Source organism: Mesoplodon bidens, assembly GCF_964165515.1.
Source record: "Mesoplodon bidens genome assembly, chromosome: 15".
NCBI classification, from domain to species: Eukaryota; Metazoa; Chordata; class Mammalia; order Artiodactyla; family Ziphiidae; genus Mesoplodon; species Mesoplodon bidens.
The window spans coordinates 4,671,517-4,693,030 of record NC_138171.1 but is presented as its reverse complement, the minus strand read 5'-3'; the positions used below and the strand labels follow the sequence as shown (position 1 = coordinate 4,693,030).

General features: G+C 49.0%; 1 protein-coding gene across 7 annotated transcripts in view; it reads left to right on the top strand.

Moving 5' to 3' along the window:
• GNAS (GNAS complex locus) overlaps window positions 1–21,514 on the top strand; it is a 54,238-nt gene that overhangs the window by 26,663 nt on the left and 6,061 nt on the right. The window contains exons 1-5 of one of the 7 annotated variants that reach the window (XM_081255593.1): window positions 6,866–6,889; window positions 13,137–13,209; window positions 16,170–16,214; window positions 20,398–20,455; window positions 20,543–20,662. In XM_081255593.1, coding sequence (XP_081111719.1) covers window positions 13,175–13,209; window positions 16,170–16,214; window positions 20,398–20,455; window positions 20,543–20,662 — 258 coding nt within the window. In that variant the 5' untranslated portion in view covers window positions 6,866–6,889; window positions 13,137–13,174. Of the gene's footprint in view, window positions 1–6,865; window positions 6,890–9,228; window positions 9,442–13,136; window positions 13,210–16,169; window positions 16,215–20,397; window positions 20,456–20,542; window positions 20,663–21,514 lie in introns of those variants that run through there. The other 6 variants (XM_081255590.1, XM_081255589.1, XM_081255588.1 and 3 more) reach the window with 6 other exon arrangements.

The following is a 21,514-nucleotide window of genomic DNA, read 5'->3' as shown; positions in this document are numbered from 1 at the left end:
ATTTTTGTTGACGGCTGAGCACACATGGTCTTCCGTGGCAAAAGGCCCTTTCCTGGCTGGCTCCAGAGTCCCCACCAATTAATCGGGGGAGGGGGGCGGGGGGAGGACTTGAGTTAGGCATCACTTCAGCCAAGCTGGGCATACATCGAGCACACCTGTCACTTGTGCCGGTGTCCAAAATTCAGCCCTAAGGGTCACAGCTGTGGCATTATTTCAGCATGAGCAATTCAGTATTTAATGTTCCTTAGAAAAATAAATCATTCCAAGCTGCTACTGTTCACCTATTAACCCTTAAAGGATTTCATAGAGGGAGGGCGGGGGTGTCATCCATAGTTTTCTTGGCCAGTAACAGACACTTACTTCCCAGTTCTCCTTTTAAAAGACCATTTCTTATATAATGGCGAACAGGAGCTGCAAAAACAGCATCCTCTCATTCTCTGGCAGCCACAGCCTCCCAGAGTGAGAAGTTAGACTTTCTTTTCCTTTCATTTATATTTTTACCTGCGTAATACATAGCTTTCTACACGTTGGCATTCCATCCCTTTCCTTTTTCATGGTAGCTTCTATTAGTCTGCCATCATTGACAAGTCTTTTCTTTTTTTAAGTTTTGGCCACACCGAACGGCACGCGGGATCTTAGTTCCCCAACCAGGGATCGAACCCTCGCCCCCTGCAGTGGAAGCGCGGAGCCCTAACCACTGGGCCACCAGGGAAGTCCCTGTGGCAAGTCTTAATTTACAATTAAGTGCTGGTGGGTGGGGTGGGGAAAGTTCATCATTAACCAGATTTGGGATTTTATGTAAATGGCCCCCCAGAGCAACACACATGTTAGATGTATCCTCCCTTCTGTCACCTGGGTCTTCATAACTGTCCATCTGCAGTTAATCCACATAGTACAAATCATTTGAAAGCTGAGTTGTCTGCCTTCTGAAAGAAATTGGCTATATTTAGTTTTTAAAGCAAGCCAGCTTTGTGTTCTTTGTAAAGTCAGCGACATTCTTTCAATTTTTTCAGTGTAATTAGCACAAAAGGAGCCGTAATCTGAGAAGGTAGTAGAGACTTAAGCGACTGAGAGACAGGAATGTTGGAGAAAGCAGGCAGAGGCCTCTTTCCCCTTTCTGGGCGGCGGGCAGAGACCCCGGGACGTGGGTGTGGGTAAAGCTGAGGTCTGTAGCTCATAAAAACATCTCCTTTTCATCTGATCCCCAGACTGATTGCAAATGCCTGATGCTTTGGCTGGATAGTTTTCTCCTCCTCCTAACTTCCAGAGGTCGGCAAAGACCTTAGGAAGCCACAGTGCCATCTGGGCTCCGCTGAGTCGAGTGGGCTCCTGACTTGTCAGGGAGAGGGCTGTGCAGGCTGCCAAGCCCTCCATAAAGTGCTGAGTGAGGGAGGGAGTGGAGGGCACAGCCTCTGGCTGGGACGTATATGTAGCCACGTGCAAAGGAGGAGGCTGCCTTCATCCTCTGGGAGCCAAGCATTTGTGCCCCCTCAAAATAAAAACCCGGGGAAAGAGGTGGAGCTAAACTATAATTACACGTTTTTCAATTTCAATGTGTGTGGGCAAACACAGACAGATGAAAAGGTACCTACATTTTTAGATAAATTAAACGTGTGACTAATTATGTCCCATTAATTGCTTAATTCCGGGTTTACCAACAGCAGGCGGAAGTGGGTTTAGAGAGGAGGGTTCAGCTACGAAGGCAGGTGACACCTACAGCCCTGTCAGAATCTCACTTGTCCCAAACTGAGGCTAGTAACTAAGCGCAAGCCTGTTTGAAAACGGTCACCCATGCTTGGTTGGTAGGTAAATAAAGTAAAACCCCAAGATGTAAAAGTTGTATTTAGCAGTTGTTTCCTATGTATATATGTATACACAAAGCAGCATTTAATGAAAGGAAATTTATTACCTGATTCATCCAGAGTGTTTAACGCTCTGAACTCTTAATTATATGGGGCTAAATTTGAAGAATTGAATGCAATGAAAAGAAAAGAAAAAAAAAACGTAAAATCTTTAAAATCAGAGCAATTAAAGAGCTTCTTTTATCTACAGAGATCTTATTAGGACTTTGAGACTCTCTTGATTGCGCCAACTTGCTTTTTGTTATGTTTTTTCCTGTTGGTACTTGTTAAGTAAGATGTTGGATCAAAATGTCATTTAAATAAGGCATCTTGTAAATAAAAACAAAAGTTAGCTGACCTGCACCTGTTTTTAACTAGTCCTCCCTGCATTATTCCCCATCCTGGATGAGTTTCCATCCTCAAGGCCAAATTAAAAGTTCTAAGCAACAGGCTTTCCCATTACCGTAGTCCTCATGAAATCCCGCCCCCAAGGGAAGCTAAAGATATTTTAGTTTAGGAAAATCAACGTTCCTGCTATAGAGTGGTAACAAACTTACATCTTTTTGCTCCCCCACCAAGATCTCCAGTAAGTGGGTCCATTGGTCTGTGGTTGATGTCAGTAAACCCCTAACCCAAATTATCCATCTAGAATCTTTTCAAGGCTACCATATGTATCATATTATTTAGGTTTAAGTTTTTAAAAGGAACATTGTAATGCACGTAGTCTCTACTTTATTGTTTCCCCCTTTTAAAGTAGATGGTGGCTTTGGTAAAAGTCCACTCCCACTTACTCTGGGGCTCCTGGGGATGTTGTGAGAAAGGCACTAATCGTCCTGGGAACTGGGCATCCATGGAGACCAGGAAGTTCCTCTCTTCGATGGTGTCCACACATCAAAGTCAAGGAAGATCCATAAAGGCACAAAAGTCCCAACTGCCCTCATTTTGTGAACTGTGGTTTTAAGTAGATGTTTGATTGGTATGTCAAAGCCACTGGCTCAAGAAATTGTGTCCAAACACATTGGCCAATGTGCCCCTATATTTTGTTTGGATTCGAGTATATTCTAAATTAAAAACAAATTATTTTTAAAATTAGTTGATAGAAATTAAGTAGGGAGATTTCATATGGCCTTGTAGTTAGTCCCTTAATGTCAGGGCTTTTGAAATGAAGTTTTGCTAACTTGAGCACCATGTTTAGTTCTGAATGCCAGTTTTGGATTACTTTGTGGTTGCCATTATTAACTAGTGAATATGACAAGGGGAAAAAATGCCCTAGGTAATCACTACATTAGATTTTTAAGAACTTTATGGTCCTAAGTAATAGAACCTTCTCCCGGGGATTAACTGGGACTAGGAAAAGGCTTTTTACAATACCTGCTTCATCATCGGTATTGTGCAGGCTTCAAGTCACATTCATTTGCAACAATTTCAGTAATTCTAGTTAAATAAAGTGCGAAATGTGCTTTAAAGACAGAAAGCACCATTGAAGTGCTAAGCACTATTATTAAAACCTTACAGCTAAGGTTTCTGTTTCAGTGGAAACCTATTTATGTTTCCTAAGCTATTAAAATAATATTATAATTCTGTTTTCTCTGGGATCTTACAGTGACCCCATCTAATGAAAGGCCAAAAAGAACACCCTTGTCCAAAAACTGAATTACATCATTAAGTGTAAAAACGTTTTCAAGATACTAAGCTATAGCGAGTCTGTTTCTTTTAAGAGCAGACGAGGCATTCTTTCTCAGACAGGAAGATGCAAAAGAGCCAAGGAACACATCCACCCATAAATATGAAGCTTACAAGACCACAAAATTCAAACCCCGACATGACATGCAAATCCATCCATTGTTGTAAAATATGCATTGCTGGAAAGAGCTTTTGCTAGGCCGGCCCTGTGCATAGCGGTGGGACCCCCATCTGTTTTACCAAGTTGTATCGTGAGGTGACCTAGTGCTTTAGGTTACTGTTGTGTTATTATCCCAACTTGCTGGCTTTGGCATGAAGCAAGTCACCTGAACCAGGCATTTTACACCCAGGACATTCTGGCCCTTTGCCCCTCTCTGGAGCTTAAAATTTCCACAACTTCCATCTCTCCCTGAGCCAAAAAAGAGGCCCCTTCCACTGGAAAACTCTAGAGTCTGGACTGTTCCAAGAATTATGCTAATGGATTGCTCACTAGCAAAGCATAAACCAGGCACTTAAAATGGTAACAACCTATTAAAATAAATTACTAATTCATATGAAAAGGTCACGCATGGTGGCCTCCAAACCTGAAAGCCTTTTTAAAAAAAATTTTTTTTTAAATGTTTAAGACCCAGGTAGGTCAAATGCTAGACTGAAAACTGTAGACGGTATCAGCTCACCACGCCAATTAAGTAAAAATCTCATCTTTCACTTTGTGCCGGGTGAAAACAGAAAGCTGAACAGACCACAAACGAGCTTGTGTTTCAGAGCTCTTAGTGGCCTTTGCTTACCTGTAAACCCTTGATTCCACCTGCTGTCATTTATTTACAAAGTAAATGCTTTATTTGTCCATCAGTGGGTGGTCATAATAAAATATAGGTGAAACCTACACTTAAAAAAAAATTTTTTTTTTCAAGGATGGCCGGCCAGGTTAGAAGTTGAAATGACTGAAGCCTGACCTTGCTTTATACATTCTAGGACAATAGTCCCGATTGTGCCTTGCCTGGAATATATGTCAGTATATGACATGGGACAGCTTCACTCCTTTCAAAGTTCAGGTGTGATATTTATCTAAAAGGGGGGAGATGGTAACCCAACTCAGGGATTTCCAAATAAGGAGCCTTCATTATATTCATTGTAGTAATGTGTAGCTACTGGTATAAGTATCAAGGTTGTATTGGTTACTATTTACCTTCTTCCTCTTAAATACAATGTATTTGCGCTTTGCCACATTAGAAGCAGGAAGGAAGATGCTTTGGAACAAATGGAGCATAACAAAAATTTCTGGCCTATTCCTCCTCCTTATAAGTCTTCACCAATTTTTAAAAATGACAATCAGTTGATTAATCAAATTCAACCAACAGGTTTTTATTTAATGTATAAAGGTATAAAACTTGGGCCCCGTCTTCAGGTAGTTTCTAATCTAGTTGGTGAATGATTGTGTCATGATCTTTTCAAACAGCCTTACTGTCGAATTTGCTTAGGAGAACATTCCCGTCCATAGGGTAAATATTTTTATCGGCTTTTGTTTAGACGAACGGTAGTTCCTTTGAGTTTTTGTCGAAAGAAGGTGTATTTTTGTGTAAGAAGGAGAGGCCATATCCAGAGTGTGATCAAGACCTGGTTTGTTTGGATGTGAGGAGGAAAGGGCAAACGCAGCAACTTTTCTGTAGAGTTCGAGAGAGTCTGAGACCCGCAGTCAGGCGAGGTAGCAGATGTAGATCATGAGGGTCTGGCGTGAAGATTTCGCTTCCTGTTCTTAATTCCAAGTGTTCTCTGCTGGCTTTGACTTGCCCTCCGCTGTCTTTCAGGTCCATAAAGTGAGGCCTTGTAGAAGGGGCGTAGAGGTGTACTGGATGGGGCCAAGAACAATATTAGATGACATCTTCATCTGTCACAACTTTTCTTACTTTGAGTTGAGCAAACTGAGGAGAAGCGGGGGATTGCAGCAGTCCCGTTGAATGGTTAACAGTGTCTATTTTCAAAGAAAACAACACTATTTGGACAATTTACTCAAGGCCTCTGACCAAATCGAACAATCACCCCACCCCCTAGGTATGTTAGCTGTGTTTCCATTTACAAGTAGGCTGCCTCTTCCTTTCTTTCTATCCCCCCAAACGTCCAAAGTTTTACTGTTTCGAAGTGAAAGAAAGTTAAAGGCAGGAGAGAGTTGACGACTACTTTGTAGATTTGGGCTGACCGGCAGGCAGCCGTGACCCACCAAAGGCAGTTGCCAAGTCTTAGGCTGATGGCCGGTCTACTCTTGACTCACCTAGGCCCAAGGTGGGCCGCACGGACCAAACTTTTATTGACTGAATGAATGAATTGTACCCAAGCAGACACGCGCAGGGCTCAACCAGGAGACTCAACCAAGGTCCCAGGAAAAGTGAGCCGCGGCCGAGTCGTTGAGAACTTGCTGTCACGGCTCTTCACCCACTGCGCTGTACCGCAGCCTCATATGGGACAGAGCTGGGGTGGGACACCTGAAAGTCTTTAAACAATTCTCAAAGAAATTCGTGTTCAATAAACTACTTTTCCGTCTGTTCCAGAGCATCCCCCCGCGGCACCCCGGTCCGGCCTCGTATAACCGGGACGCCCTGGCCCGCCACCTGTCCCGCTCAGGAGGACTCCGGGGGCGCAGACCGCGCGGCCCCGGCCACCACCGCTCAGCTCTTGAGTCGCCGGCGCCTGCTTGCTCTTGCGATGCTCGTTTTTCGCGCTCACATAACACCTCTCATCGGACGACCCGCTGCCGGGCACGCGCCGCCGGGAGGGAGGGGTGGGTGGCGGTCCCCGCGCGCGCTAACCGGGAAGCTGGAGGTAAGGAGGCGCGCAGCAGGGGTAAGCGCCGCCGTCGCACACTTTGCACGCCGCCCAGGGCTACACCACTCACCGAAAATTGGGAGGCAGGTCTGGGAGGCGGGGTCCGGCGCCCACCGCCTTGGGCGCCCCCTCGGACCCCGCCACCGAGTCCCCTGCGCCTCGCGCCCACTCCCGCGTGGCCCCCGAACCGGCCTGCACCTCCGGGGTGCGCGGCGGCCCGTTTGGGTGCGTCCCCGGCGGGCCGATTTTTCGGCTTCCCCTTCGGTTTATAGGGGCCGCCACGGTGGGTCCGTCCTCTGAAGAGGCTGGGGCGTCATCGGGCTGCTTAGGAGCGCTGCTCTCCGGCGGGGACACTCAGTCGCGTCGGCACCGCGGAGCGGGCTGCGTCAGGTGGCCGGCCCGGCGCGGCTCGCTCGCTGGCTCTCAGGCTCTCTGGCTCCGGGCTGCGGCGCCGCGGCTGGAGCGAACCCCTGTCCCAGCGCGGGGCGGCGGCGGGCGGCCGGCAGGCAGGCACTGCCTTGCGTGTGAGTGCACCTCACTCACATGTAAGTCCGGGGGCACCGTGGCCTCCCGCGGAAGTGCGAGTCGCCCGGCGCGGGGAAATAGCCACCGGGGCCGGGACGGGGCAGGGGCGCCCCAGCACTGCCGCCCTGCCCGCGCCTCCCGGGCACCCGCCAATTCTCTCTCTCTTCTCTTTTCTCTTCTCCATTGGCGTGCCCAAGAGCCTAACCAAGGAGCGCCTGAGGGTAACAGCAACCTCGTGCCATCGCGCCTCTGCACTTTTCTTTTCTGAGTTGTTTGACATTTCTTGTTGCTTTTTGATTTCTCGTGTTGTTGGGTGCTTTTTGGTTTGTTCTCGCCCCTTTTTCGTTTGCTCACCCTTTTTGGCGCTAACTCTTAGGCAGCCAGCCCAGCAGCCCGAACGAAGCCCGGCAGCCGCGCTCCGCGGCCCCGGGGCAGCGCAGCGGGGATCGCAGCCGACTCCCCCGACACGGGGCGCACGGGGTCCGGCCAGCCCGAGGCCGGGGGCAAGCAGGGCGCCCGGGCCAGGCGAGAGCCAGGCACCCCGAGGTGGCCGAGCCACCATGCTGAAGATGGCCATGAAGATCAAAGCTTGGGCGGTGGAGAGCGAGAGGAAGATAGCGTTGGCTGCGGCCGAGGTGGCTGCCGAAGCTGCGGCGGTGGCTGCAGCGCTGGCCGAGCCGCGCGCGCCGCGGAAGCAAGGGGACACCGAGAAGCCCCCCAAGAAGCCAGAGCAAGAGGCGCCCTCCGAGAAGTTGCTGACCGAAAAGGAGCGGCGGAAGATGGAGAAGAAGCTACTGGAGCAGAGAAGAAACGAGGAGAAGAAGAAGGAGAAGGAGAGGAAGAAGTTGGAGAAGATGCAGAAGAAGAAGAAGAAGAAGGAGGAGGAGAAGAAGAAGAAGAAGAAGAAGAAGGTGCCAGAAGCCCAGGAGGAGGCCCGAGGCCCGGAGGTCGCCGCCGCTGCCGCCGCCGCCGGCGCAGACGAGGGCGCCGCGGAGGGCGCCGGCGGGGGCGGCGTGGGCGCCGGCGTCGGGGCCACGAGTAGGATCTGGATCGAGTGGGACACGGACTCGAGCGACGAGGACGAGGACGACCTGTTCGACGCCTTGCGAGGCTTCAGGGGCGCCGTGTGGGGGTCCGGGCTGCTGAAGATCAGCGCGCTGAGCGCCCACCTGCCGCTCCTGACCTTCCTGGTCCTCTCCGTGCGCAGCCCCGCGTGGGTGCTCGATTTCCTACTGCAGAAGCGCCCGGAGCAGGGCCGCGGCTGCGGCTTCTTTTTTGGGGCGACCTGCTGCTTCCGAATGTTCCTGGGCTGCGCCTTCTTCTCCTTCGTGGGCGGCCGGGCCAAGCGCAGAGACCGTGGGCGCCCCGGGACCTCGGGTGCCTTCGGCTCGGGCCATGGCGCCCAGCGCCAGGGGCGCGACGAGTGGCTCATCTAGTCAGACCCCCGCCCCTCCCCGCCACCAGACACCACCATCGCTGTGTAGTGTGGAGTTTTATTGAGTATTTGTGTGCGTGTGTTTGGACACATTTTCCTTTTCGGTTGCTCTGTCCTTTGGTTCGTGCTCGCCTCGCTTCTTCCACACTCCCTGCTCTCTAGCTCTCTCTGTCTCTCTCTTCTTTTCGAAAAATTTCCTAAGTCCGGGCTCTGGCTCGCGCTCCCTCCCCTTCCGCCCACCCCGGCCCCTCGGCGGCGCCCGCGGGAGGGGGGAGGGGGCTCGGCCTCGGGGGCAGCTGGGCGACGCGGCCCGGGGGGTGGAGCGTTGGCGTCGTGCGAGGGGTCGTCACTGGCTCGGAGACGCCCCCTCTCCCCCCGTGGCCAGCCCCGCTTGGGGCCCGAGCCAGGGGGGCGAGGGGGCGTCTCCCAGGCCCGTCCCGTCCCGGGCGCGGGCAGAGGGACCCCCTCCCCGGGTACCCGGGGGGGGGCGCCGCCCTCCGCCAGCTCCCGCCCTCCCCGCCGCCGCGGCCGCTGCCGCGGCTGCTCCTCATCCCTCCTCCTCCTCCTCCTCCTCCTTCCACCCCCCTCGCCGCCGCCGCCTCCTCCTCCCCCCGCCTCCCCCCGCCCGCCGCGGAGCTTTGGGTCGGGGCGGCGGCGGGGCCCCGGCCGAGGCAATAAGAGCGGCGGCGGCGGCAGCGGCGGCAGCAGCTCCCGCAGCTCCTGCTCTGGTCCGCCTCGGTCCGCGGCGGCCATCAGACCCCTCGGCTTCGGCTCGAGGGGCTGGGAGCCGCGCGCTCGGCTCGGTCAGACCGACACCACCCTCCCCGCGCGGCCCGCAGTCCGCCTCGCGCGCTCCTCCCCGAGGAGCCAAGCCCGCGCCCGGCCCGCCCGCCCGGCTGCCCCGGCCCTCTCCGCCCGCGTGAGGCCGCCCGCGCCCGGCCCCGCCGCCGCCGCCGCCGCAGCCCGGCCGCGCCCCGCGCCCCGCCGCCGCCGCCGCCATGGGCTGCCTCGGAAACAGTAAGACCGAGGACCAGCGCAACGAGGAGAAGGCGCAGCGCGAGGCCAACAAAAAGATCGAGAAGCAGCTGCAGAAGGACAAGCAGGTCTACCGGGCCACGCACCGCCTGCTGCTGCTGGGTAAGGGCGGGGCGGGGGGCGCCGGCCCCGGCCCGGCCCGGGGGCCCCTCGGGGCGCCCCGCAGGCCGCGCGCGCCGAGCCCGCCCCCCGCCCCGGGCGCGCGCTCCCGAGCCCGCCGCCCGCCCGCGGGCTCAGTCTCCCGGGGGCGAGGCCGGAAGGGGGACCCCGGGGCGCCATTCGGCCGGGCGGGGGCCCAAAATGGGTCCGGGGGCCGTGGCGACGCGGGCGCGGGTCCCCCTCCCGTGGCCGCTCGCTCTCTGTCTCTCTCTCGCCCTCCCCCTCGCTCTTTTCTCTCTCTTTTTCCGCGAGGCCTACACGACGCCAGGGGTTCGGGTGCGTGTTGGGGAGGGGGAGGGGGAGTCCCACAGGGCTCTGGAGACTGCGACAAAAAGAGGGTTTCGGGGACAGGAAATGGGGTGGCGGGCCGAGGGAGGGGGACCCGCCTCCGTTGGGTGTGTGATTTGTTGGGAGAGGGAAGGGGAGAAAGCGAGAGGGGCCGGCGGAGAAGGGGGTGACGCGGGGGGGGGCGCCGCGGTGGCTGAGGGGGCCTCGTCGAGGGGAGGTTCGGCGGGAGAAGTGGCCGAGGAGAGTGGGGGCGGGTGACATCAGCCCCTCGGAAGGGCTCGGAGTGGTAAAGGTGGTGCAGCGAGGGGGAGGGGGCGCGGGCGAGTCGTGGCGCCGGAGGGGGGGGCGGGCGGAGGAGGGAGCGCGGCGGCCGCTGGGCGCGACTTGGTGCGTTGCGGGCAGGACACACTGTGTGCGCGGAGCAGACGTGTCCCGGGCCGGGCCGGGCCGGGCTGTGGAAGGAAGAGAAGGAGAATCGAATAAAATAAGGCCGAAAAAAAAAAAAAAATGGAGTTAGTACTCTAAGTGCTCAGTGAAGCCAAATGACACGTCATTTTACAGTATGACCTTTTTTCCCCTTCCAGATATGCAGGCTCTTTGAAAAGCAAAGAAGAGAATTAACTGTAGCAGCTGCCGCCCCCCCAAACCATTAACACACACACACATTTTCCTGTTAGTCGGCCACATTGAGAGTGCTTTGTGAAAAAAATGGAAAGAAAAAAAAAAAGACATGCACAAATCAGAACTGGAAAATGACATTTGTCTGTAAATGGCTTCTTGGTCTGGAAATGGCGTGGTTTTTTTTGTCCTTTTCAAGGTGGGAGGGGGATTGAGAACGCTTTAAGGAAAAGACTTTTTTTCCAGGTGGAAGGAGATGAGACTACATTAGTTGTTTGTCAAGTGACATTTGGTTGTTTGGTTTGGGGTTTTCTCTTTTGATTGCGGTTTTTCCTTTCTTGGCCAAAAAAAAAAAACGCGGGGTGTGTGTGTGTGTGAACTGTAAGGAGATGGCCTTTCCCCCTTTTGTCTTAAAGGTGCTGCTTTGGGAAAATAAAGAAAAGAAGCATAAAAGAAATTGTTGAAATAACCAGAAGAATTACACAAGCATTAATTAGTATGGAAGTTTTCCACTTCCTTAGTAATTTGGCTATCTGAGTTAATTTGTGAATTTGCTAGGTTAAGACCTAGTTCATGGTCACATATCAACAGAACAGCCTGATTATGAAGAATAAATGGTAAAGGGCTGTTTTTTCTTTGTGGTGGCGTCTGCTTTGCTCTTTTTTTTTTTTTTTTTGGATGGGTCACGTCTTTGTTCTCCTGGGTCCAGATTTATGTAAAGCAGAAAATTATTAAGTGAAAATAAGTCCCTTTGGTGTGTGTTTATGCATTTGCAATTACAATAATTAAATGGTACGTATGTTGAGGTGTTGTCAAAAACTTCTAAAGGTGGAACTATGGTATGTGAATGTTAATGTGCATGTAATTTGATTTCAAAGTATAAGCCTAGAAAAGTCTAGAATCTTTCCTAGGAACACTTCTGCTATCTGAATACTAACAAGTGTGATGCTAATGGTACCTTAAATTTCTAACACCGTTGCACGGAGATCACAAAGTCTTCACTTGAGACTGTTGCTCTGAACACACCTGGCGTCACTGGGCTAACCTTTCCCAGGTGTCCTAGCCCTATTACCATAATTTATTGAAGGCTCTGGCATATGGGGGTCTGCAGCCCAAGGCAGCGCCACACATTTTGCATCTTTAAATCGTGATTCTCACCAAATGATGCCCCCCCCACAAAAAAGGAAAAGTAGTGATGCCCAGAATCCTCTTTTTAAATTTAATGATATGAAATCTGAGTGAATTACAGTACCACAAAAGATCTTGCAGTAATTTTTCAGTCCAATTCTCTAATTTCCTAAATGTGGAAACTGAGGCACGGACCTGTTTGTGCCTGTAAAGAGAGGTGATACACATTTTAACACGAGAGTGTTGGAGATTCTGATTAAGACTGTATTCTCTTCATGGAATCTCTTAATCGTACCTTTAATATTTTAATTTATGAGAGTTAGACTCATTAAGATAAAATGTTTGCTTTGAAATCAATGTTTCTGTGGAAACTGATTTTAACTTTTTACAGATATTGATTACAGCCTTGTGAAAAGGCAAGAGAAGGAGGAATGCTTTGCTCTCTGGGCAGTAAAACAAAACAATTAATAAAATTAAAAGTGAAAAAGAGGACTAAAAAACCAAACAGGTTTGTGCTTGAGGAGCACAAAAAATTGTCCCCTCAGGGTTAGTTGTTGGAGAGAGTATCCGTTTGCAAAAACAGAAAATGAGAAACTAGCAATCCTCCTTCTAGCTTGGTGGAACTGTGTTTTTTCCATAAAAATATATGTTTTTACAAATGAAAGGTGGTTTAAAATGGGGGCATGTGCCCCTTCTAGCTCTGTTCGTTGGGAAGGGCTTGGAATCTTTGAAAATTCAGTGGTTCCCAGGAATATTTTCCCTTCTGATTAAAGTCCTGTCCTTTTAGCATGCTAATAGGGTAGTTCTCAAGCCCTGTATTTAATACTTAAATGTCTTTTTCGAGAAGGTGACAGCAAATCAGTGGTGTTCCCCCCCCCCCCGCCATGGTTGTTGTATCCTGAGAGAGTTTATCTTTAGAAAAATAAAGTTAGCAGGAAAGGGGGAGGGGTGTGGAGAAGTGGATAAAATGTAATATTATGGGGCTTAGGGGTTGATTTTTAAGTAGCCCAGGGGGCGAGAACCCTGCAGAGAAGGCAGCAGCCTTGAGAAAATGTTGAAGAGGCAGTTGCTGCGTCAGTACGTGATCTGGGGGCGCCTGCAGGGCCGGGGCATTGTTTGTGAATACTGGGGTATTTTAACCATGAAACATCTGACAAGCAGTGAATTATGTGGCCGTATACATTAATGTGTACATTTTTACCAGTGAACGCTCATAGTTCCAACATCCAGTTTCATGGCTTTAACTGCAATTTTCTTGACCCCCCCCATGACAGAATTGCGTCATTCTTTCTTTGCCCCTTTGCCCACCCCACAAATTTTAAGGCAACCAAAAGGAAAAATAAAAAGAAGAAAACAAAACACCTAAACAAAGCAAAACCTTTAATTCTTGTTTGTTGTTCTGATGGTGGAATACTGCAGGTACACACAAAGTTGGATGTTTATTTCATTTTCTCTGCGTCGAAATGTCAAGGAAATTTGCAAGTCTCTTGTTTGTTTTTTGTGTGTTGCTTCTATGGAGAAAACGGCAGTCCTCTCTCTCTCCTCCCTGCCCAAAGTGTGTAAAATGCCTCCGTCTTAACCTGAGACTTACTTTCATTTTCTAGGTGCTGGAGAATCTGGTAAAAGCACCATCGTGAAGCAAATGAGGATCCTGCATGTTAATGGGTTTAATGGAGAGTAAGTGTCAAATCTGTGGCAAGGGCACAGGCAGAATAGCACATTGGATACTAACCTTCAGGAAGTTTAGGTAGCTTTTGGGGGCTGGGCAACGTCCGCTTGATTTTTTTCAGCCTACATGTGAGAAAATTCAGGGAAGAGCTCTTTAGGCGTTGTTCTCCTCTCCCTCCTTTTACTCTTTGGTGCAGCAACGAAACAGTAATAATAATAAAGCCCCAGTGTTGGCCCTGTGACGGGTCTGCGGCAGAATTTTGGTGCAGTGGGTCTCAGACATAGCTGACGCTGGCCGTGGCCACCCTTTTGCCTGGTGATGCTGACCACTGCAGAGACGCCCCCTGCCCCCAAGCACATTTCAGCGCAATGCACCAGTGCAGGATGTTGTAAACTACTAGGGAAACGTGGTTTCAATAATATTCTCACATAAAACTAAGTTGGAAGAGTCAGCCCTTGCTCATAATTCCTCATTCCCCACCCCCCACCCCCTTTGGAATTATCATGGGTAAATCATTGTTTCCCTTTTTAAAAATCGATGGTCTTGCCTAAAGAAAAGAAAAAGGAGACGTTTAAATGATGGAAAGGCTGGGAGTTGGGCACTTCCGGCCAGACCAAGAGGTACTTTTGCCTTTGAAAAGTCCTTCAGGGCATTTTGCTATAGGACAGTATGACAATACCGCAGTGAGAATAAAGATGAAACGAGAGAGTGCCTGTATCAGGGACCTAAAAGATGGGAATGGCGTTCTACTTGCTTGGAAGGATGCAAATAAGGGGCACAAGTCTCCCCAGACCCAGCCTCTGTTTTCACGGGGGTGAGAGCAGTTAACCTCACTAGATTACAAACACCTGAAGGCACTAGTTTGCAGTTAGTAGTTGGTTAGCAATCCTATTACCTTTCTTAAACCTGGATTCAATTGAAAGTTGCATTCCCCCTTGGTTTCAAAAGGGAAGGTTGAGTCAAAGGGGCATAGTTTAATTCAGTTGTGCACCCAAAAGAAACAAGTTAAAAAAAAAAGTTACTGTCGCCTACTAAGGGCGGGGCGGGGGGGGGAACACACGACAAAGATGAATTTTATCACCTTTCAGAGGTAAAAGAACTGCCCTGAAGGCAGTTTATGGAAAACAAGCTCTTTATGGAAAATTCTAGAATTTCTTAGACCAAATAGGGGGGTGGAGAAAAGGATGACATCACCCATACAAATGGACATTTTAGTTTAGTGTGCTTTTTAAGCTTTAAAATTCAGAGGGATGGACTATTAATTGTATGAATGGCTCCTGATGAGTTACTGATACGCACATACGTGCTGTTAATTAAAGAAGTCAGTTCACTTGTCACAAACCAGTTCTGAAATTCTTAATTTCTAAAGCCTTGCCACCAGAGTTGCCATCCGTCAATTAAAACAAAAAACCTGAAATAGGCTTCTTGCTCTGATTTTGTAATCTAAAGAAAAATCTTGCATAATTTTCCCCCCTGCAACTTGCTGGGGAGAGCTTCTTCATGAGGCTAGTTAAGCAAAAATAATTTGACCATGTACCCTCTAGATAAATATTTTGATTAAAACTGGACATGGCTCGAATTTTTTTAAAGGATGCAGCAGCCACTGTTTACCTTAGCTCCAGTCCAATAGAAGATAGGACATCCTTGACATAATTCACTCAAAGTTTTATTACTCTGCAGATTGCCCTAAAATTTTTTAATTTTTAGGGAAAGGATTCTCCTCCCTAAGTGAGCCCGTCTGTAATGCAGACGAGGCATTTAAACCAGAACTTCTCTTTTCTATTTTTTCAAAAGAGGAAGTGACATTCCCAGTTTGCCTGCTTTGTAGAGGAAGCCATAGGTAATCTCCGAGGATGTTAAATTTAGCCCGTGAAAGTGACATACAGGGGAATTCTTTATGTGAGTCTAGAAACCTTATTTTTATCTTGTCCAACTGAGCCTCCTTTTTTCTTTTTCCTCGCTGTGGTATTGCAACAAAAGTGGTTTCCTTCTCCACTAGGAATTCCCTGTGAAGTGGGGCCATCCATCCACGAAAGGGTGTTTTGTGTGGTGCAGGGTCTCTCCCTCCTTCCTCCATAAGTGTGCGCTTTGTCAGGGCTGGGCTGAGCTGTTACATTTGCCTTAACTGTCCGCAGACTGCTGTGCCAAGTACATCTGCAGAGTAACATGTCATTAATCTGACCTTCAGAAATACAGAGGTCAAATGCGGATTTTCCTAACTCAACGCTAACTCTCTATCTTACATTTAAAAAAAAAAGTGCCATTAACACTGGTTGAGCTAATAAGCTAATCAAGTACAAACCCACGTAGACAGCTTAAGCCATCTTGCCCGTCCCGCCTTCAAGGAGGATTTCCTACCATTCATGAAGATTGGGTTTTGGGGGGTGGGGAGGGTTGGTGGTAGTGGGTTTTATTCTTTTAAATTATTTTTTTGTTGCCTTACGTTCCAGGCACACTTTTAATCGATGACAGTTTATGGGGAGCAATTATATAGAAATAACATAGGTAGTTTCCCGACTACAAAAAGGGAGGAAATTAATATTGGCACCAGGAAATCATGGGCCAGAACACCCATGTCTGTGTTCAGATGCAACATGGTGAAGATTGAGGTCTGGGACAGTCAGGGGCCTTATGCGCTGCTGTATTCTCCAAAGAATTGTGAGATAAATCACTGCTTTAGCTCCCTGATGCATGTACATTTAGTGAAAGCACAAGAAAATAATTATCCGTCTCTTCTGTGCCCGACGGCAGTTCCCAGAGGACTCTGCTAATACTGCAGCGAAGGTGTGGAATTCTTCCCTCTACGGTCTGCAGTCTCAGTAGACATTCCAATTTAGCCAGAAAGGCGACCTAAGAATTAACGGGAGGATGGTGGCCATTTGTTTAGGAATGTAGAGAGGCTGTGTGGGGTGTTTGTGAAATTGCGGTGCCTTGCAGATTAGGTGAGCTTTCAATCTCTCTTTAAAAGGGGCGGCGAAGAGGACCCGCAGGCCGCAAGGAGCAACAGCGATGGGTAGGCACATTCAAAAACAGAGAAACTTCTTCACACGCACATTTGACACACACGAAGGTCATACTGGGAAACTGAGGACACAGAGACCCGGGAAGAAAACCAAAATCATTTAAGGGCCATCAGTCATCTTGGTATATGTCTGCAAACAGCATCATTTCTTAACATTTCAGAGCAAGCGAAGTGCAAAACAATTTTTTTTGGCCAACCTTACAGTATAATTAGATCCAGCTGGGGGAAGGCTATAGATTTTAGCTTTAGATGATCAGTTTAGTGTTTCTCGAGAATTGATGTTTTTCCATATGGTTTCCATCCTCCCCCCCAACCCCCCAGCTCACCATTTGAATTGGCTACTTGCTTTTAAAACTGGCTACTTGTTTTTAAAACTACTAAATTCCATCTCTCCAGTGGTTGGTCTGATTTTAAAATTTCAGACCTCCGGGGGGAAAAAATTTTTTTTTTTTTACCTCTATTAAAATACGTGGTGCCACACTGTCCTTAATTTTGGGGGGAACAAAAAAAAGTGCCGAGGAGGAGGGGAGGTCATTGTTGAGAATGATCTCGAAAAGCCTCTGGTCTTTTTTAAATTGTCAAATTAATTTTAACCCAAGGCACTTTATGTTAGCTAGTGGACAGGAAATTAATGATGGCCTCCATCTTTTTCCATTCATTATCAAATTATTTTTTTCTTCACTTCCTGCATCCGCACTGCCCGTCACGCGCGTGCGCGCACACACACGCACACACGCATGCCAGGTAACCCTCTCTGAGCACTGCTTTGCTTATTCAGCCTGCAGTGAGGGAGCAGCTATTTCTCCTGAGAACATGCAGAGCCGACTGACCTAGCCTAGGGCATCTCAAAGAAATGGCTTCTGTGGCCTGGGAGGGGAGGGGCAAAGGATACTGGGGGGTCGGGACCAAGTAACTGACACATGTTTGTTCATCTGTTTTTTTTAGACAACATTACCCCTAGATGATGGCTTCAATTTCTCATCTTCCCGGCTATGTCCTATCACACTTTGCATGCTGGAATTGCCCGTCTTAGGAGCTTCTAATAAGAATACTATTCTGTTGGGGAGGGGGGGAGGGGGGAGGGGGCCCTACCACCTAACCTCTAAAGATAACCAAAAACAAACAAAAACAAAAAAATCCCTAATTGACAAAATGTAGTGTATCAACCATCCAAGGCATCTACATAAAAAGTGATTGACAGCTTACTGTACCAAAAGTTGGCATTTAAAAGCTATGACACATCCTTACTGAGCCACCTACTGTGTACTAGATGCTATGCTAGACCCCTGAACCCTTCTAATACCTACTAACAGCCTGCTCTTCTATCTGTGACTCTGTTCTACAAGTAGAAATAAGTATTAACATATGTGATAAATAAAAATTATCTGCATGTCTCAGCAATCCCTGTATCCTGCGTCTGTCTTCTGTCTTCTGTCTTTTCCCACAAAAGGAAAAAAAGAAAGGCATAAAGATAAAAAAGGTATAGAACTTAGTACGACATAGCCTTCCCCTAATACTTAGCTGAAGGGGGGAGCTGGGTGGGCAGCTCTTAGAATTCAAACCCAGCATAGAAAGCAGCCCTGATCTGCTTTATACGTGGGGTGGGGGGCGGAGAAGCTACAATATCCTAAAAGTACTTCCAGCCCCCATTTTTCAGTCCATCAGAATTCTAGCAATTGATATACAATGTGGCCTTGTTAAGTAATTTAGAGACATCTGAGGAATTTTCTCCGAATGTCACAATCGACATTAAGTTCATTAAGCGATAGTAAAAAATTATGATAAACCTGCCAGCCCCCAGAATCATAGCTCCATCTACAGAGTAACTGCTTCAATGGAGGAATTTTTATGTTTTAGTATTACACGCCTGAATTAGATTTTAGATTTCTATTTTAGCTGTTTTATACTTGATATACTCCCACACCTATTCACATACGTAGATGAATACTGAACACGTTCTCAAAATATCCGTATTTAAGACTGGAAGTTTTCCAATTATCATACTACTACTTAGACCAAAATATCAAACTGAATGAAAGAATCAGGTTTCTGGAAATAACTTTTCTCTTGCTCTGTGTTCATTTGGGTATTAAATACCCGGTCATATCTAATTTTAACTCTGGTGGGACCATGAAAACAAAGGTTAAAGGCTCTCAGTACCATGGAAATGGAGCTTGTTTCTAATGAATGGGAATGGATTTGTCCTATGGGGTTTTGACTTTGAATTCCTGGGTGAACGTTAGGGACAAACACGTGTCCTTTTAAAACTCCAACGGCTTAAATACCTGATTCAGACTGTAGCAGCAAGTCTGGACACGATTAGTAATTTTCAGAAACGTACGAAGCAGGATAGCCCCGCAGAGGGGTCGGGACACTCGCCCTTTAAGCCTAGGGTCGTTGCGTTAAGAGTCTGGGGGCTTGGGGCACGGATCCCACTCTCCTGGTTGGCAGCACGTTCTCATATCCGTGCCTGGAGTTCTCCCGACCATGAGCGGGCTCCTGGTACCATATGTCGCCCCACACCGTCAGCCCCTGATGAGCACAGCACCTCTAAACCAGCTCCTGATTCCGGTGTGAGAGGGGCGGGGTCTCACAGGCTAGTTTGACCCTGGGGTAGGGATGAAATGCGATGAGATCATTCAGAAAACGAGGGCCCACCCCTCAAGCGAATATGCAAGGAAAGGCCAGGTTCTCGAGGGGGCGGGGCTCTTGCAGGAGAGCACGTGACATCCCCCATCCCCCGCCGCCGCCGCGGTCCCCCCGACCCGAGAGCCGTCTCGCCACGTCACATGCTGACCTCCCCGCTGGGCTGCACTTTGCTGTTACCCGCCCCCCGTCCCCCCACCGCGTGTCCTCTGCATTAATGTCCTGTCGTGTTCTGCCCCCGTGTTTAATTTCTTCCTCCATCCCACGACTCTTGGGCACTTAACCCCGTGAATACGTCAAACATTGGGACTCTCTTTAAAGAGATTCCTTTTAAAATCCCGGCAAGAAAACACGTAAGCTGTCCGCCCCTCTGTCGTCCTGCCTCCGTCACTCGGGCCCTCCCTCCCTCGGCCTCAGCCCCTCCTCTGTGACGACAGCACCTGAGGTCCTCGTGACGCTATCACACCCCAGGGCCTAACACGCAGGAGGTGTGTCGTGGCTGTGGGTTCAATACCCCATCCCACCCCCCAAACCGAGAGGTGACGCCTGGGCAGTAGAGTGGCAAGATGTACACCCCGAGCAAGAGGTCCTTAACCCCTAAAAACCCAAACCCGAGAATGTTCCCTGGCTGTGCCTGTGATGAAGGACAGTGCCTGAAAGACACGGGGACAGACAACGTCAGGGGGCCACAGAGCCAAAGGGCGTGGCCTCTACCTGTGGTCCCAGGGACCCTGAATGTAGACGGTTCCACAGCCACACACAGGCCGTCCCAGGTGCCCAAGTTAAAATCAATGAGCAACAAACGCTAACCTCTACTTAACCGAGGGGCGTGGGCCACACCGCCTCCTTCCCCTCCCCCCACCAATAAGTCCCAGATCATAAAGCCTTCCGGGGGCAGAATCTTATTTTACCTTATTCACATCGAGGGATCAATCTATATTAACATCATCAACTAGAAACGTCATCCGCTGCTGCTGCCTGCAGTGACAGACACAGTGACTATTGAAATAAACAAAAATAAATAAGCAGGGCCCCAAAGCCCTCAAATCTGTAATTAACACTACCACCTGCATTTCATCCACTGGTTTTCCATGTGCTAATCCAGTGACTGAGGAAGCCCCAAGGCACACCTTGAACTTTTCCCCCTCCCAGCCCCACCCCCAAAGCAGGGATGCTAGCAAGGGCCAGTAGGAACCTTTTCGGAAGTGCTGGTGTGCCGTGTGGGCCTCAAGAAAATGGAAGCACCCCTGAATGGTAGTGAGCCAGCCCCCACTTCTGGTACAGTAGCCTTGATCCTTATCTAGATGCCGACTTGGTAATCTGCCCCAATTGGGCGTGTCCTCAGGACACAGTCTGGGAGGTTATCATTTGAAACCACCTTTATTCGGGAATCTCCAACCTCTGCACAGATCTGAACCCACCACTCCTTCAAGAACAGAATACTATTTTAGTTGGAAAATCGTGATTGAAGCGACACTGTGAGTCAGCGTGATGCAATATGATTTTTTTTCCCTTTTCAATCCCACTGTAGTGAGAAGGCAACCAAAGTGCAGGACATCAAGAACAACCTGAAAGAGGCCATTGAAGTACGTGCCTGGTCCTTTTTGTCATTCTTTTAGCCTCCCTTTCAGACAGCGCTGTCCCCCTGACCGCTTTGCTCCCATCATTTTCAGACCATCGTGGCCGCCATGAGCAACCTGGTGCCCCCCGTGGAGCTGGCCAACCCCGAGAACCAGTTCAGAGTGGACTACATTCTGAGCGTGATGAACGTGCCAGACTTTGATTTCCCTCCCGTAAGCTAAGCCCATGCCCCTTCCCACCCCACACACCCCCTGGGATGTCCCCCACACAGGCACACTGCCAGCAAAACCCATTTCTGTGATATTGATAGGAAAAATAATCATTAGAGCTTTGGTCAAGACGGATGAGCGAACTTCTGTCACCCCTTGTCAATCTTGGCTCGCCCGTCCCCGCAAGTAAACATCACAGTTCAATACTACAGTTCTCACTGTATTCGATTGTAAATGTTTATGAGAAAAAGTCATGAGTTGTGGCGGCCTTAATTATTCCCTTATACACATCTTGTGACAAGCAAAACTGTTAAGTATGGCACACCAATGCTAATCGTCCAGCTAATCAAAAATATCCTAAGATACCAAGGAATGCAGAAATGAAGTACCAGCTCTGAGTTTTATAAACGGAGGATATTCTCATTTTAAACAATTTGCCATTTAACCTTTATTAAGGTTTTTCTAAAGTCAGTCCTTGTCTTGGGGCAAATGAAGTCTTTTCTCATTTTTCAAAAAAAAGAAAGGAAAGACCTTCCCCTAAAGAAATCATAACCCAGGGACTGGCCTCTATGCACCCTGGCTGGCGTGCAGGACGCTGCTTACAAAGATTTGTCTGCTCCATAAAGCACTATTTTTGGGGAACACAAAATTGCCTGTGGCCCGAGCATATATGTTTTGACCCCTTTGTGGGGGAAGAATAGTTTATAAGAGGGGAACAGGAAACAAGATGGAAAGATGGGCACGTTTATAAGGCCCAGAAGGAAAAGACTTGTCTACGGCAAAAACAATGACTTATTGTTGCCTTTTGTCAGGCTTTCGTGGGAATTCGTGTTTGTGTATTTTAAATGGGTTTGG